Consider the following 18,295-nt stretch of genomic DNA (forward strand, 5'->3'; position numbering starts at 1 on the left):
ATTCCTGGTCTGTTTTGTTTGGGGGGGGGGGGGAGGGGGAACGAGAAGAAGTTGCCACTTCAGATTTTGATCCATCTTGGCTGGCTGTGGCTGGTGCCTGGCAGAGCGAGCAGCACATGTGCAGAGAGAGAAAGAGATGTGCTGGCTGTGGAGTCAGAGGGCAGCTCTTAGTAGAGGAACAAAAAACAGATCACCCTCATTGTCATCACCCCTGCTTACAAACAACCAGAGGCAGGAGAGAGGAAAGGCCTATGAAACAATGTCTAATAATACCCCTCCTCCTAGGGGCCAATGGAGCATATGGCTACTGCTTTGGCCAGTCTAGTTTTAAAACATCCCACATGATAGGGGAGACTGTTCCAGAGCTTCCATCTCAATGGAAGCAAATATTTCCCGGAAACCAATGTACCCCCTCACTTACCAGTTCGTTCCATTGCGCCTACTGTACCTCCACATACACTCTAAGTAACTCCTCTCCCTCCTTGGTGTTTACACCCTCAGACAGATAGCTACTCTGCCCTCTCCCCATCTATTGTCACTTAGGAGGGTCTGGCTATGTCATCCCCTCTAGTCTGCTGATAAATTTGTCATCTTTCCTGAACATCCTCCAGATTATCAGACTCTGGTGATGCTAGATTTAAAAAACAAAGTCAGGGTAGGTCTACACTTACCGGGTAGTTCGGCGGCGAGCGATCGAACTTCTGGGTTCGACTTATCGCGTCTTGTCTGGACGCGATAAGTCGAACCAGGAAGTGCTCGCCGTTGACTGCGGTACTCCAGCTAGACGAGAGGAGTACCGCGGAGTCGACGGGGGAGCCTGCCTGCCGCGTGTGGACCGAGGTAAGTTCGAACTAAGGTACTTCGAACTTCAGCTACGTTATTCACGTAGCTGAAGTTGCGTACCTTAGTTCGAATTAGGGGATTAGTGTAGACCTGGCCTCAGCTGCAGGGGAAAGAATTCCCTTGCTGTCTTCTTCCTAGATGCTAACTGCAGCTCACCAGAGGGGTTTGAGTTTTGTGTTTTGGCTGTGAATGATTCAGTGTTAGTGCAGCCAGGAATGCAAACAGCAAAGAGAAGGAAATCACCCCACTCCGGAAATAACAAGATTTTTGCTTTGGGCCATTACAGCAGAGAGAAAGATGCAGACCATTTCCTGGACTGGACCTGGTATCCCAGATTTCTCCAGCCGGGATGGTTGTGTGCCTTTGCAATCATACTGGAAAGGACTTTTTAAAAATTCTGTTTTAAACGTTCAGAGTAACCTGTGAGCACAAATGTTCCATTTCAGGTGTTCAGAGAACAGAACTTAATTCCACGTGACACTTCTGTTGCAAAAAGAGGTACTTTTTACACTTGCAGATTTTGCTGTGTTCCCTCTGAGCACCTGATGCTAGGGCCCACAGAAATAGCCATAAATAATAAAGGAAAAGACAGCCTATTATAAAATATACTCTGAGCTTGCAACTCTCTTTAATTAGATAAGAAAATCACTAAGTGTCTTAATATAAATAAAAGGACCAACTAACAAATATAAGAGGAAGCAGCCATTTAGAAATCAGAGACTTTCAAAGTTGTTGTCAGGACAATGACCACTATTTTAAAATATTTTGGTTAATTCAAGAGTGTTCAAGGTAATGACTACATTAACCAGAAACTGTCAACAAAACACACATGCACACTCTTATTACAACTTTGAAAGTGTCCAATTTCCAGTGCTTTCAAATGGCAAAGCTGAGTCTTTCAAGCCCGACCATGCATGAGCCACTTGGGTATTTCTAAAGCACCACTGTCATGGTATCTGATAAATGGTTTTATCTGACAGGTGCCAGGGTTACTAAATCAGCAGTGCCCACCGGGAGAGCTGACCAGAGCTACTGACTCACTGAGAGCTATTTCTAAACATGGCTTTGAAAATTTGTTATACATGCTAAATGTTATATCATACCTAGAGAGACAAGGTGCGTGAAATAATAATATCTTCTCCCTTTCACAAAAGAAATTGGTCCAATAAAAGATATTACCTCACCCACCTTGTTTCTTTAATATCCTGGGACTGACATGGCTACAACTACACTGCATATATCATACCTGTCATACGTATGTATGCAAGACAGACAGATGGACACACACACAGTAAGAGAGATTCAAATTTAGCAAATCCATGTCTAGATATCCAAAGTCTGGGGTCTATTAACTGGCCCTTTCTATTAATGAAGGATATGAGTATTGCCAGCCATTCTGGAAGCACCATATACCGTGCAGTGATCTTTACTAGCCAGCACTGCCTTGCCCTCTCCCCAGCAGGCAGATGCATTCCTAGCAGCCATTCCCCAGTGCATCCTAATTAGAGCGCCTATTATTCCAATACAACATAAAACAGAGACTTAGCTGCAACAACCGGGCCCTGCAATGACAATTATGTTTGCATCATTACCGCCATTTCCATAGCAACACACTGTTTGGACCTCTCTCCCACCTGGCACTTCTAGCCAGGGAGACTGGGCGTGCGGGGTAGTGCAGGGGGCAGTGAAGTGCTCAGCGTTTTTATTTTGAACAAAAAAAGTCCCACTGTTTTCAGTAAAGGAAATTTTAATACCTTAAAAAATTCAGTTGAAGGGAGGCAGAGATTTCACAGAGTAAGTGTGAAAGACGTCATGTGATTCTAAAGTGCACCTGAGCGTGACGTGAGAGCAGACGCTCGGCAACAACATCCCAACTGCAGTCACTCCCAGCAAAGAGGAGGAATCAGGGTTACAGCAAAGACACACATGGGGCTCCTAGCATACTGCTCAGCACCACGCCATAAAGCTTCCTAAACATTTGGGGTCCTTACAAAATAAAACCAGGTGCCTGTTTACACAGGATTTTCCCTCTTTGGTTAATTCTTGCCCCTCCCCAAGTCTCCAGCTATCATGACACAACCTGAGCTGTAACCCCTTACACACCCACCCGTCCACCCACCCACCCCAAGTTGCACTGACTGCGGTATCTGTCATTACCTGCTAGGAGATAAATTCCACCCACGATCACACCAACCAGCACAAGTTTCATGGCAGATTCCTTGCAGACATTTGTGACAGTGAAGGAAGAAAGGTGGGGATGGGATGGGGAGGGGAGAATGAAAGTCTGGACTGGAAGGACAGTATGTGTGAGCTCTCTCCCAGTGCTGGTCAGGCAAAAGGGGATTGGAAATGAAACCAGCCAATATAAAGAGACCTGCGCTGTGGTGAGATCTAATCCAGCCCTGCTCTAAACCTCCCCAGCTGGCTTCTGTCAGTGCTGACAAGAAGAATGCATCTACAGTGTATTCTCACTCAGTGCGTTACAGTAATGCCCTCCAGGATCCACAGCATTAGCTCCGACAATGGGAGGACTGGGACAAGCCCCTGCCCTCGCTCACACTCCCTGCTGTACCACTGATTTCCCTGCACAGGCATGGCACAATTAGGGCCCAAATAAGAATTTTTCCATTTCTGGATGACGAAGAAAAGCTGTGCATCTACCACTGATTAATAGCCACTGCAGGGAACAATAAAATGAGCGCTTCCCAGACACCGAGGGTGAAATCCTGGCCCCACTGAAATCAATGATAGTTTTGCAAAACTCCCATTGACTTCATTGGGCCCACGATTTCATCCAGAGAGTTTCATTTCTCCCCTTGCCCTGTTATCTCATTGCGTGTGTTCATTCTGCAATATTTGCAAACAAAAGCTGCAGCCCTTACCCTCACGAGTGATTTCACTGACGCCAATGAGGGAGAAAGGAAAAAGAATGACAAGTAAGAGCAATAGAATAAAACTGATTAAGTGGATAAAAGTGAAGGAAGATGTTGGCGTTTCTGAATGCCAAGGAGCAGCCTCTCACAACCTCTCCCTAACCACGCAACTTACTTCAAGTGTCCTCATCCCAACCAATGCCTCTGCGCCAATATCTCCTTGCCAGCCAACAGCTTTTTCCAGTCACCCGCTCAACAAATGTTCCTGATTCCCAGAGGAGGCCATATCCTGCAGTCTGATGACCATACTGACTTTAGGCATTGGGATCAGGGGGCCAAGAATCCATCTTTCCCCATAAACAGCTGCAGAGACTGAGCTGCCAGAATCTCCTCGTTCTCTCAGGATCGGGCAGAGTCCAAAAGTTTTGGCCATGGCAGTGGTTTCTTCCTGCTTTGCAACAGGGAGAGTTCTTATTTCTTCGGAGAAAGATTATTTAGAACTGGGGAGCTTTTCCCGAAGTATCTGACTCTTCCCCCTATGTGTAAGCAGCACTGTCAGGTTAAAAATCCTAAAAAAGACAATGCCTACATCCCACGTCCTGCGGTTACCAATGCCACCTTCAGACATTCGAACACAATTCCAACAAGTCATGCGTGCTGCTGGCTTACTTTCTGCACTTCACCCAGCATAATCAATCCAAACAGACTAGTCCGTTTCACATTGATCTGATGTGGGAGGCATGCGAGGAGTAGTCATTTGGATTAGATACATGCAGGAATTTAACTTCTCAGAGGTATCTGGGTTGCTTGCATGTCAAGCCCCCTTAAAAAGCACAGATTTTGAATGGTTAACTAGCAAAATTAAGCCCTGATCCTGCAGTTGTTACCAGAGGGTGCTATATCTGTATATATGTGAATAGTTAAGTGAAAAGATGCAAGTGGATGGCACACAAGAATATGTAGCATTGTTTGCGGGTTTTGCAGGACCAATGAAGTTTGTCGTTGTGTACTGCAAATGGCACTGAACAGCTCTTTACATCAACTGTTCACATGATGTCAGAAATAAGAATTTTTACTTCTTTCATTCTGTGTTGTGGCTGACAAGAATCAGAGTCACTTTTGCAATGGCTGCAAGCAACATTCTACTCGCTCTTCTTCTTAGCGCATGCGCAACATGCCTCCAGTAGCACCTAATCAGGATTCATCACCAAATTTTGTCCACTGGTTGGGTCATTAGTTTCCCCAGCTTGGGATGGGTACTGACAGGGAGTGCAACGTGAATGCTGATCCATACCCCTCTGCAATACAACTAAATGGGGGATATCTGTGAAAACTGATTTCAACAGCTTCCACCCCACCATCAACCTCAGCCTGGACCAATCTACACGGGAGGTCCACTTCCTGGACACCACAGTACAAATAAGCAATGGCCACGTTAACACCACCCTATACCGAAAACCCACCGACCGCTATGCCTACCTTCATGCCTCCAGCTTCCACCCCGGACACACCACACGATCCATCGTCTACAGCCAAGCACTGAGGTACAACCGCATCTGCTCCAACCCCTCAGACAGAGACCAACACCTACAAGATCTTCACCAAGCATTCTCAAAACTACGATACCCACACAAGGAAATAAAGGAACAAATCAACAGAGCCAGACGTGTACCCAGAAGCCTCCTGCTACAAGACAGGCCCAAAAAAGAAACCAACAGAACTCCACTGGCCATCACCTACAGCCCTCAGCTTAAACCTCTCCAACGCATCATCAGTGATCTACAACCCATCCTGGACAATGACCCCTCACTTTCACAGACCTTGGGAGGCAGGCCTGTCCTCGCCCACAGACAACCTGCCAACCTTAAGCATATTCTCACCAGCAACCACGCACCGCACCATAACAACTCTAACTCAGGAACCAACCCATGCAACAAACCTCGATGCCAACTCTGCCCACATATCTACACCAGCAGCACTATCACAGGACCTAACCAGATCAGCTACAACATCACCGGCTCATTCACCTGCACGTCCACCAATGTTATATATGCCATCATGTGCCAGCAATGCCCCTCTGCTATGTACATTGGCCAAACTGGACAGTCACTACGCAAGAGGATAAATGGACACAAGTCAGATATCAGGAATGGCAATATACAAAAACCTGTAGGAGAACACTTTAACCTCCCTGGCCACACAATAGCAGATGTTAAGGTAGCCATCTTACAGCAAAAAAACTTCAGGACCAGACTCCAAAGAGAAACTGCTGAGCTCCAGTTCATTTGCAAATTTGACACCATCAGATCAGGATTAAACAAAGACTGTGAATGGCTATCCAACTACAGAAGCAGTTTCTCCTCCCTTGGTGTTCACACCTCTACTGCTAGCAGAGCACCTCACCCTCCCTGATTGAACTAACCTCGTTATCTCCACACTGATTTATACCTGCCTCTGGAGATTTCCATTACTTGCATCTGAAGAAGTGAGGTTCTTACCCACGAAAGCTTATGCTCCCAATACTTCTGTTAGTCTTAAAGGTGCCACAGGACCCTCTGTTGCTGTGAAAACTGGAGTTTCTTTAACTTTAACTTTCAGTTAGACTCTTACACCAGCATACAGGAATAGGGGTCTATCTTGCTCCAGTGAACTGCAGGATCAGGGGCCTAAAAAGGTTCTGGACCAAAATCTTGACCTCGGGGGACTGCAGCAGGCAAGTCAGCTCAGCTTTTGGCTCACTATTTATCATTGCATCTCTCCAAATGCATTACATGGAATACTGTTAAGTAGTAACAGTAACTGCTTCAATTCCCAGGATTAATGTAATAGCATGCTACAGATTAGTGCTACAGACTTGTATTTGCTTTGGGAAGAGGACCAGCCCAAATTCCACATGTTGCTTCTTGGATGGAGGTTAGTGACTTCCTTGACATGTTTGTGAATTAATCCCAGAAATTTAGAAATTACCATCAAGGCTCTGAATGAGTGAGACATTTCCTGAGAGCATTGGCAATGGGAAGAAACCTCTCAGACAGCAATCCCACTACCTTTGTCTCTGGAATAAATCTTGTCACAAGAGACTCCTCACTGGGAAGGAAGGAGCTCTGTTACATTTGCAGTGTGCAGGCAGGTTACACTGTTAACTGGCAAGCAAAGCTGTGATTACATATGAAGATGATGAATGTTACAGAACATGCATTTTGCATAGGAATTGCCACAATTATGTAGTCTGAAGTCTATCTTCCGACAGCAGCCTATCCTCGTAAGACATTGTTGGAGGCTAACAGGAGCTGGGCCAACAGCTCTCTGCAACAGTTGGAGCTTTGCTGTTTCTGTGCACAGCCTCTTCTGTCCCTTTCCTGCTCACATCTTTGCCTAGCCTTATTCTGGATGCGACATTAAGCCAGGCTTCACCCATTTTCATTAACAGGGAAGCCTAATTTAATTCATCACAGTTGCTCCACCTTTACTAATCCTCTAAACCCTTTAACCAGGGTGAGCCGGAAGTAACTGGCATATCTCATGCTGCCCTCTGGTCAGACAATCTGCTATAACAAGCATGTCCAAATAGACCTAGTGCAGCATCAGAATCTCAGTGGATGCTTTTGATCACAGGCACTGTATGCAGTTAAATCACATCTGACACCAAGACTCACACAGGCACTAGTGTGGGGTGTAAATTCCTACAGTGTCTGGTCAGCTGACAGCATGTTTAGAAGGTCTGACTAACAATGGAGCCATAATGCAGTAGGGAGCCGCAGAGTGAAATGAACAGTACAAAGCTCACTCTAGCCTTATCCAGGACCAACTAATACTCCCTCTGCATGAATCTGAAAAACGGTTTAAGCATCTGTTTGAACATTTTACAGCCAGCCTCTTTGCTGCTGCCATAGTGTGTGCATAGAAGTAATATACCTTCCAGGTAAAATGAAGGCAGCCCCAGGAAATATCTGCTAGCTCCAGTCTGCTGTATTTGCTAAAAGGGCTTCTTCTTTCCAAGGGCTAAAGGCTTTCTAATCTCTTTAGTCTCTTAACCTTTTAGCTGCCTTCCCTGACTACAGTAGAGGTCACATTTCTGGAACAGAACAGACACCTGGAAAATATCTGTACAAATAAATTAATCTGTCCAGTCAGGAAAAAACACCAATCCTGTTTCCTCAATTCACTGCACTGGGTGGTGTGTGTACCAAGTAACACAAAACTGCAAGTGTGTCTGGGCTTGGGCTGCACTCTTGCACAAAGAGCTGTTGGGAGAAGCAAAGGTTGTTAATACAACAGAAAAAGGCTTTCTGCTTCCTCCAAGAGGGCTGAAGAGGACACTGAAGGGAATGCCTACATTGCAATTAAAAACTCGCAGCTGGCCCATGCCAGCTGACCTCAAGCTCCCAGGGCTTGGGCTAAGGTGCTGTTTAATGTTTAATTGGGGTGAACCCTCTGCTCTAGGACCCTCCCACCTCACAGGGTCCTAGAGCCCGGGCTCCAGCTCGAGCCGAATGTCTACACCACAATTAAACAACCCTTTAGCCTGAGGGCCCCCCCACCCGTGAGCCTGAGTCAGCTGGTATGGGCCTTCTGTGGGTGTCTGATTGCAGCGTAGACATACCCTAAGGCTGAACCGAGTAAGCTGACCTCTCACTCAGGCTGACTGAATACCAGAGCATGATGCTAGGGGGCAACCTGCTGCTGGACAGCATTCTTAGGAGGAGATGGAAACTGCGTTAGGCCACTCGTAGTCATTAAAACAGCTCCTATAATTTTTTTCAAGGGTTAACTGGCCAAATTCTAATTCAGCAATTACATTCTGCCAACCTAAATGCCAGTTCCCATTTCAACTGAATACACTATTCTTCCTCACTTCCTGTCCTAAACTGTTGACCAGTTAAACACACGCCACATTTCACCCAAAAGACCATTCAGATTAATAGATAATTCGGTTTGTTCTCATCAGAGAACACAGTAATCATCTGAATCCAGCTCCTTCAGTTCAGCCATCTCTTAGAGCCTGGCTGTCCCTCAGGTGAGAACATGACTTTAGTTTGATCATAGCTGCCATCTTTTCTGGGACCAACAAAGACTCATCCACCCCCTTCTTTGTTTAATTTTGCTCCTGCACATCCCTCTGACTTAGCCCATGCAGGGAATTCTGAGCACCACCCAATGGGAAAGGAAGACACAGCCTCTACCCCCGAGAGCATACAAACTGCAGAGGTCACATGGCCCATATCACTGGTCTACAATTTTTGAGAAGTCGTCGGCTTCAGAGAGAAAATGTGCTATTTATTATGTATTTTGATGTGCTGAATTCAAATATGACAATTAAAACAACTGATTGGCTACTGTTTCTAAGATATTTAAGTTTTTACATTTTATGTCTATGTATATTGTGTAGATAGTAGAGTTTTAATAAATTGTAAACCTAGGTCTTTTCATGTGTTTATTGTTGCTTTACATGATAATATTTCACCTGGCCTGTTTATGTAACACTTTAAAAATCAGCAAAAGGGTTATATAAATAAAATTTATTATGAAACAAAAGGCAACAAATTATTATGTACATAGTTTAGTCCTATTCAGTGTCTACTCGGCGCTTCTTGGCTTGTCTCTTGTATTCATTAAATGGAGCATCTCTTGTCACTGTCCAGCAATAGTCTGCAAGCATTGATGGGCTCCATTTGCCCTGATAGCGTTTCTCCATTGTTGCAATGTCCTGGTGAAATCGCTCGCCGTGCTCGTTGCTCACTGCTCCGCAGTTCGGTGGAAAAAAAATCTAGATGAGAGTGCAAAAAATGTATCTTTAGTGACATGTTGCAACCAAGGCTTTTGTATGCCTTGAGGAGGTTTTCCACCAACAACCTGTAGTTGTCTGCCTTGTTGTTTCCGAGAAAATGTATTGCCACTAACTGGAAGGCTTTCCATGCCGTCTTTTCCTTGCCACGCAGTGCATGGTCAAATGCATCATCTCGAAGAAGTTCATGAATCTGAGGACCAACAAAGACACCTTCCTTTATCTTAGCTTCACTTAACCTTGGAAATTTTCCACGGAGGTACTTGAAAGCTGCTTGTGTTTTGTCAATGGCCTTGACAAAGTTCTTCATCAGACCCAGCTTGATGTGTAAGGGTGGTAACAAAATCTTCCTTGATTCAACAAGTGGTGGATGCTGAACACTTTTCCTCCCAGGCTCCAATGACTGTCGGAGTGGCCAATCTTTCTTGATGTAGTGGGAATCTCTTGCACGACTATCCCATTCGCAGAGGAAACAGCAGTACTTTGTGTATCCAGTCTGCAGACCAAGCAAGAGAGCAACAACCTTCAAATCGCCACAAAGCTGCCACTGATGTTGGTCATAGTTTATGCACCTCAAAAGTTGTTTCATGTTGTCATAGGTTTCCTTCATATGGACTGCATGACCAACTGGAATTGATGGCAAAACATTGCCATTATGCAGTAAAACAGCTTTAAGACTCGTCTTCGATGAATCAATGAACAGTCTCCACTCATCTGGATCGTGAACGATGTTGAGGGCTGCCATCACACCATCGATGTTGTTGCAGGCTACAAGATCACCTTCCATGAAGAAGAATGGGACAAGATCCTTTTGACGGTCACGGAACATGGAAACCCTAACATCACCTGCCAGGAGATTCCACTGCTGTAGTCTGGAGCCCAACAGCTCTGCCTTACTCTTGGGTAGTTCCAAATCCCTGACAAGGTCATTCAATTCACCTTGTGTTATGAGGTGTGGTTCAGAGGAGGAGGATGGGAGAAAATGTGGGTCCTGTGACATTGATGGTTCAGGACCAGAAGTTTCATCCTCTTCCTCTTCCTCGTCTGACTCAAGTGAGAATGATTCCGGTGCATCAGGAACCGGCAGTCCTTCTCCTTGGGGTACTGGGCGTATAGCTGATGGAATGTTTGGATAATGCACAGTCCACTTTTTCTTCTTTGACACATCTTTCCCAACTGGAGGCACCATGCAGAAGTAACAATTGCTGGTATGATCTGTTGGCTCTCTCCAAATCATTGGCACTGCAAAAGGCATAGATTTCCTTTTCCTGTTCAACCACTGGCGAAGATTTGTTGCACCAGTGTTGCAGCATATGTGTGGGGCCCACCTCTTGTCCTGATCTCCAATTTTGCAGCCAAAATAAAGGTGATAGGCTTTCTTAACCATAGTGGTTATACTGCGCTTTTGTGATGCAAAAGTCACTTCACCACAAACATAGCAGAAGTTATCTGCACTGTTCACACAAGTACGAGGCATCTCTGCTCACTTTGGCTAAACAGAAATGTGTCCCTTTGCAAAATCAAACACTGACAAATAAGAGAGCATGACACTGTATGATTTCTAGAGCTGACATAGGGCAATTTGTTCAGCAGAGTGATGTAAGCTTCGTTATGATTGCATCATCCATGACTTCTAGGAATAACATGATGCAATTCATATCATGTATGACGCAATACCAGCTTCAGATTGCATCATTCATTGTTTTGCCTAAAAAGCAAGTACTGTCCAAACCCAGTCATAGATTTATTCATAGATCCAGTCAAAGATGTATTTTAGTCATTTTTGGTTTAAATTGAGATCCCTTCCCTTTATAACTCACTTATCCTCCGCCATTCCCAAGTCAAGGGTCGTATATACTGACCCAATAGCATATCTTGAAAACTAGAGCCAATCAACAATTTTAAGCATCATTTTCGTTCTCAGTGACCCAGAATTAGTAAAGTTTGACTACATTTATTTCAGAAGCATTTTGGCTGTAGAGCAGTATAGCAGACAGACTCTCCCAGACCTTTTATTCTCAGTGTACTATCTTGCCGTGTGGTTCTGACAGGACTGGGTCTCTGGGCTTTCCCTTTACATTTTAGGCAAGAGCCATCCCAGCCCTGTGCTGTGTTCCAGCCTGAGACAGCACTTAGGCAGTTAACACATGTAGGAAGGTGATTTCTGCTGATTCACACAGTTATCCCACAACACTCCCCACATTCCTGAGACTGAAGAAAGGGCTCCAGGAGAGAAAATGAAAAAAGCAGCCTACATCAGAGTAGCAAGTTCACTTTAATCATGGAAGGCAGCTTAAACCCAAGCTCATGGCAGATCTAAGCTGCCACAGAAATGTGTTTTGAACAGAAACATTACTGGAAACTTCATGAAGTTACTCTGTGATCCTAATATGAAGTAATAAGCTGTTTACCCAGCAGGACTATACTGGGATTAATTGACAAAGCAGGGGAGATTAATTGCTATTATTTCCCTGTCAGCTTCACTCCTCCACATGCACTCACTCAGCTCACTGAGCTCACAGAGAGGCAAAATGTGACTTCCCCACCTGCTGCTCCCAGCCTTTCACTGTTATGTCTTGGAACTACCCCAAAGGAGACATAGTGATTTAACAACACAGCAACCTGCCTCTAATCTCCTTCACGTACTAATGAACCCCAAACAGATGCAACAGAATGAACTCTCTAGCGCTGTCTCTCCCCATCCTGTGCCTGTGTTAGCTTTTCTTTCCATGAGCAGGCCCAGGGGCTCGGAAGGATTAGGTAAACCTACAGTTTGGGGAAGTGAAATGAAATGCTGAGCTCCCTGGACTCCCAAGAGTGGTGCCAGGGCACTGAGGAAGGAAACAGCCCTGGAGGCACAAGCAGACAGGAATTATGACTTACAATGGTCAGACATTTAATGAGCTATACAACATTCCACTGGGAAGAGGTCTGCATCTGCAGGTGCAGCACTGTAGGAACTGGCCCTGCGCAGCAGTTGAGAGATTGGAATAAAGCCTATTTCTACAGCCTGGTCTACATGGACTTTTCTTTCAGAACAACCTAAGGTGCGAGTTTAAACTGCTCTAGTTATCCTGGTGTAGACTATGTGGACACACTTATTCTGGTAGAGGAGCATACGTCACTTGAGAGGGGCTTAAGCTAAACTGATGACACATGTGCTGGAATAAGATTGTCCACACGGGTTATACGGATATAACTAAACTAGTATAACTATACTGGTCTAAAGGGGACTAGAAAAGTTCCAGTGCAGACTCAGGAATACCTGAGAAGAGTTAAAAACTCTCTTGTAGCTTCAAGTTTTTCCTTTCTCCCACAAGATGGCAGCCTTTCAGCCTTTCGGGCAGCATACATTTTACTCTTGGAGGGCTGGAAGAATGCAAGCCAGTTAGAGAATGTCTAATATAAACCATACCCCTTATCAGTATCAGGTTGTTAGTTAGCAGAGAGAGATTAAAGAAAATAGGGAAAGGAGACAAGAGGTTTTCCTCTGAGGTTAGAGATGAGATGGATTGGAGACAAGGTACGGAGAGGGACGCCACCCCAACAGCTGTGGCTGCAAAGAAGGTTGTCACAATCATAGCAGAATGATTGTGTGGCGGGGACGGAGACAAACTCCATGCTGGATGAGAAGAGACACACAAAACTGATCGCTTAGGGAGTACAGCTCTCACCTGCCTCTGCCCCATCCTGTTTGTATCAAAATAAAGGGCCATCCACATGAGGATTTTACGACGTGTTAGCAAGCATGTGGTAAAAATACATCTTTTTTCCTAGTGAAGACAAGGCCAAAGTGGTACCAGCTCTCACTGTCAATTGGGGGCAGATTATGTGGGCCTAGCAAGCCTTTCTGCACCTCTTGTTTCTGTGGTGTCTGGGCTATGTGGTTGTCTTAATCTTAGATGTTAAAAGATGCTGCTACATTTAAACTGCACACTTTTAGAGGCACCACCCCCACTGTTCATCCCTCCAGCCAAAGGGTACAAACAGTAATGTGCTTAGCCTTACAATGCCCCAGCAAGCCAGTCTCACTATTTCACAGGTGGGGAAACTGAGGCTCAGAACGGGTTAGAGTGACCTACCAAGGGACACACAGGGCATCTCTAGCAGTTGCCAGGTCCACCACTCCCAAGCACATCCTTACACCCTAGCAAACAGAAAGGGCTGCACTGCATTTGCTCATGACACTAAGACCTTTTGACCTCCCTAAATAACAGAGTATAGCCTCCAACCCAAAATCCCTGGCTCATCATCCAGAGGGGAGAAGGAGAAATATCATCATTGTTTTATGTGCTGGTGACAGGCTCCTCACTCCTTGCCCCAAACTGCTACAGCCCTTAGGAAATGTCGACCATTCCAACTCCAGCCTCCCTGAGAGACACAGCACCCAAAATGCCTCCTCCCTCTGGCTTAAATAAAAATTGATGGAGATATCCTATCTCCTAGAGCTGGAAGGGACCTTGAAAGGTCATTGAGTCCAGCCCCCTGCCTTCACTAGCAGGACCAAGTACTGATTTTGCCCCAGATCCCTAAGTGGCCCCCTCAAGGATTGAACTCACAACTGTGGGTTTAGCAGGCCAATGCTCAAACCACTGAGCTATCCCTCCCCCCAAAGACTTCACACATCTTCATCCCAAAGACTATTTCTGTTCCTGTACATAGCACCCCCCATACCTGTCAAGAGGGTGCCTATGGCAGTGTTCAATATCCCTCTGCCAACACCTAAGGGATCCTCAGATTCTAGTGCCAGACTCCCTCCCACAGTTCCATTGAACTGCTAACATCCTCAATCACAGCGCTGCCAATGTACCCCAGTGCTAGGAGTACAGTACGTTCACATGTCTGCCAGTGCACTTCAGTCCTGATCTGGAGACAACCACAGCTACAACAGTCTTGGGCCTCCACAGCTTTCTGAGTGAGATTCATCTCAATCTCACTCAGCAGCCTTCTCTAGCCAGTCCTAGGCTCCAATTATGCAACCATATGGCAAATCAGTGACTCAATAAGCATCAACTAACCAGGCTCACCTGATTCCACACACTCCATCACCAACATTACCTGAGTATCCTGGTAGACAATGGCAAAGGAAGCCGTTAACCAGATCGGTGCAGCACCCTCCGTTCTGACATGGCTGAGACTCACATTCATCAATGTTAACAGAGCAGTTCTCCCCTTTGAAAGTGAAAACACAATCCTGTTATGATTATTTCAGTAAGTCCAAGCAGTGGATGTGTGCACATCCCCTGCAGGGGGAATCTTAACATCTTCTTTCACAATTCTTTGCTCTTCTTCAGCAGCTTTCATCCAAAGATGCAAAGTGCCCATTACAAGTGCTACTTGTCCCTCAGTACCCACCTGGCAAGCAGGTATCATTAATCCCCATCTATGAAATGTAGAAGACTAAGGCACCGAAAGGCTAAGTGATTTACCCAGGGCCACAACACAAGTCAGTGGCAGACATGAGATCAGAACCCAGGAATCCTGACTCGGAGACCCCTGTTCTAATAACTAGAGAAAACTCCCTTCTATATTTCCAATTTCCCCCCCAAACCCACCCACACACCCCAACCCCACACTCCTATAAGCTCTTTAAAAAACACAAAGGGCAGTCTCTGTTGAGCATCCCTAGAGCCCTTCACATGCAGGGAGAATTGCCTGCCCATCCCAACTACACGAAAGGTTGCTACAAGAGCAGTCACTACAAAGGGAGGCTTAAGACATTACCTGGGACTCCAGGGGACTAGTAGCTTCCTCCAGAGGGGGAATGCCCCACTAACATATTGCAAAGACAAATTTTGCTTTATGCCCATGGGAGGGGCCACCAGGGCTATTTTGCCATCTGCCCAGCTGCAGGGTACTGAACAGAACATTAGGGAAGGGGGTGGGCTATTGCACCAGCCAGGAAATCAGGGCCTTGAGGGATATGGCCTTCCGGGTAGAGGGTGTGGTATTGGTTACACTCCTACTGCCATCTGCAATATGCACATACAGCAAAGGAGAGCCACACACTCCTCATCACGAGGCAGCTGCGCAGCCAGAACCATCTTGCTCTGCTCCACGTGGGTGGCTCTTGCTGCACAGATGGCTCCTCTCCACTCCCTGTGACCCAAGCGGTGCAGCTCCTACTAGGGGGTGCAGGACACAGCCCAGTGGGTAGCTCACCTGAAAAACCTGTCTGGCACCAGCAGAGGAAACCTGCAGCTTGACTATAGCTGAACTTGCTGGGGAAGTCGTGTCGTGTCCCATAGTAGGTTTGGTTGGAGCGCTCAAAGCACACGCCTCCATTGTGACAAGGGTCTGTAGCACACTCGTCCACATCTTCCTCACAGCGCTGCCCTGTGTAACCTGCCAGGCAAACACCAGAGCTAGCACAACACAGGACTTCCTTGGAAGGGAGACAGAAAACTAACCACCAAGATACTACAGCTGCCAATAAGGGAGCAAGTTTATGTGAGCCTGAGACACTGCAACTCATCTAGCACAAAGCAGCAGGGCCTGGCATACAGCACTAGTGTCAGAGGCAAGAGCCAGTCAATTCATCTCGCCCAGGAGAGCACAGGATAGAAAAGGCCTGGGCTTAGGAAAAGGGAAATTTCAGGCAATGCAGCAGAACACATTTCCCTGCTGTGAGACCTTCATGCCAGTGGAAGACTCTCCCGAGAGAAGCAGTGGGAGCCCCATCACTTGGGGGTACTGAAAACTAGACTCATACAGTATAGAGCCAGTTTTGCTAAGGGCCACCTAGCAGGTCCTCTCCACCACTGAATACTCAGACTGCAGGAGAACGAAGCAGTTTCCCTACTCACCTGGCCAGCAGGCACAGCTGTAATTCTTGACACCCTCCAGACAGGTAGCATTGTTCAAACAGGGCTGGGAGGCGCACTCCAGGATATCCAGCTCACAGTGCTCCCCTTCAAAGCCTGTGTCACTGCAATCACACTGGTAGCTAGGGGGACACAAAACACCACCACAAGAGCTCTTCAATCCCAAGGCCCAGTCCCCTCCAAGGTAAGAGCAAACAAGCTTATGGGGCCAACTTGCTAACCCTCATGTCCACCTTGCAGAATTCCTCACCCATGGGCTGAGAGAAGAGACGGTCCCATCTCCAAAAACAGAGCATCCTTGCAAGAAATTAGTGGCAAGGCAGGTCAGCCTCTGAGCCTACATAGTGCACATGAAAGGCAAGGATCAGAAACAGGGATGCTCTCAGTCAAGGAGGGTGGCCGCTCATTTAAACTGCAAATAATTTTCATCGCAGAGCAATAAGAGACAGTAACAGGAATTCTTTCAAGCATCTCTGGGAACTCTGCTAGTGGAAGGAGTCCTTTGGCATTAACACCCCCACTGAATGGCTCTTAGAATAACTTCAGTTTAACAAAAAAATAATAGCAAGCAGAGTGGGGGAGGGAGGAGGAAACACTTAAAGAGCACTGAGCCCAATTCATCCTTCATGCTCTGAAGTCAATAGACTTACCCCAGGCAGGTATCTCATTGGCTCATGTCAGATATCTAATCACTGAAATGCAAATGGCCACAGCAGCGTGCATCCCTCACCTGTCAACAAGGTCATGACATATCCCTCCGTTGATACATGGTTGGCTTGCACATTCATTGATGTCCACCTCACATTGGATTCCCTCATAACCTGGTGCACAAGCGCAGGTGTAGAACCCAATGTGGTCAGTGCACGTGCCCCCATTCTGGCAAGGGTCTGAGTCACATTCATCTATTTCAGCATCACAGTTTACACCTTTGTTACAAAAGAGAGAAACATCCATGTTATGGACTTGGTGGGAGTTCTGAGCTGGGATCACAAAAGCAATGATATGAAACCCACTCTGCTAGAATACAGACATGACAATTTATAAATTCCCGGACAGCAGACAAGCATGCAAATACTAAGAAATGCTTAGTTTATTAGTATTTGCAGCCAAGTCTATCTTGGGATGACTTATGGGTTTTGCTTTTAAATCAACAAAACTGAGAATAGTTTGCAACAGTTGTGAATCTCTAGCATAAACTTATATTTGATTTCATTGAATTAGTTAATTCCATCAGCATTTAGCAAATGAATTACACTTCCCGGATGAGACATAAAACCAAGGTCCTGCTCACTTACATTCGTTACAAAAATCCCATAATGCTTTATTTTAGGGTAGGGGGAAGTGGTAGGGTGTGAATTGCAGTATTGTGGCCAAGTTCAACCGTTGATATTTACATTCTGTGGCACAGTGTTCCCCTTACAGTTTGGATTACATATGATAGTCTTCATTGCTGCGTAGCTGCTGTGTTCCACCACAGAGGCGGTTGCATTTCAGTGGTTGGTGAAGTGATCACTGTATATCCTTTACCCTCCTCCCAAAAGTATTATGAGGTTTGTAACTTGCTTTGAGGTCCTCAGAAGGGAGGTGCTGGAGAAGTACAAAGTATTAGTTATAGTGGTACTAGCAATAGTAATGGTCTTATTCATTAAGTATTAATAGCACTAATCACAGCAGAAACGTATCCATTATCTTTGTCTAATGTCATTTCGTCAAAGGAAATCTGTGAGAGATCCCATAGCAACCATCCTGCCACTTTCCCACCTCAATGAACTGCCCATAGCCTGACATCACCCCTCAAAGTAAGCCCCTAAAATGGCACCTGCCAATCCATCTAATCCTCCTTTCTGACAGAGGCTCACTATGCCGCAGATGTGGCCACCCTAATCCTAAAGGAATGTGGGCCCCATAATCTGCCAGATCAAAACCTGTCAATCCTCACGTCAAAACTTCCCTCTCCAAAATTTCAGCTG

The 18,295-nt window shown here is 45.9% G+C and overlaps 1 protein-coding gene across 1 annotated transcript in view; it reads right to left on the reverse strand.

Moving 5' to 3' along the window:
• Positions 1–18,295, reverse strand: part of CRB2 (crumbs cell polarity complex component 2) — a 57,157-nt gene that overhangs the window by 16,521 nt on the left and 22,341 nt on the right. Inside the window, exons 3-6 of the mRNA XM_065418871.1 lie at positions 17,056–17,251; positions 16,308–16,447; positions 15,664–15,846; positions 14,560–14,673 (exon numbers count right to left, since the gene is read on the reverse strand). Coding sequence (XP_065274943.1) covers positions 14,560–14,673; positions 15,664–15,846; positions 16,308–16,447; positions 17,056–17,251 — 633 coding nt within the window. The remainder of the gene's footprint in view (positions 1–14,559; positions 14,674–15,663; positions 15,847–16,307; positions 16,448–17,055; positions 17,252–18,295) is intronic.

This window comes from Emys orbicularis, chromosome 18 (genome assembly GCF_028017835.1).
Source record: "Emys orbicularis isolate rEmyOrb1 chromosome 18, rEmyOrb1.hap1, whole genome shotgun sequence".
Lineage (NCBI taxonomy): Eukaryota > Metazoa > Chordata > Testudines > Emydidae > Emys > Emys orbicularis.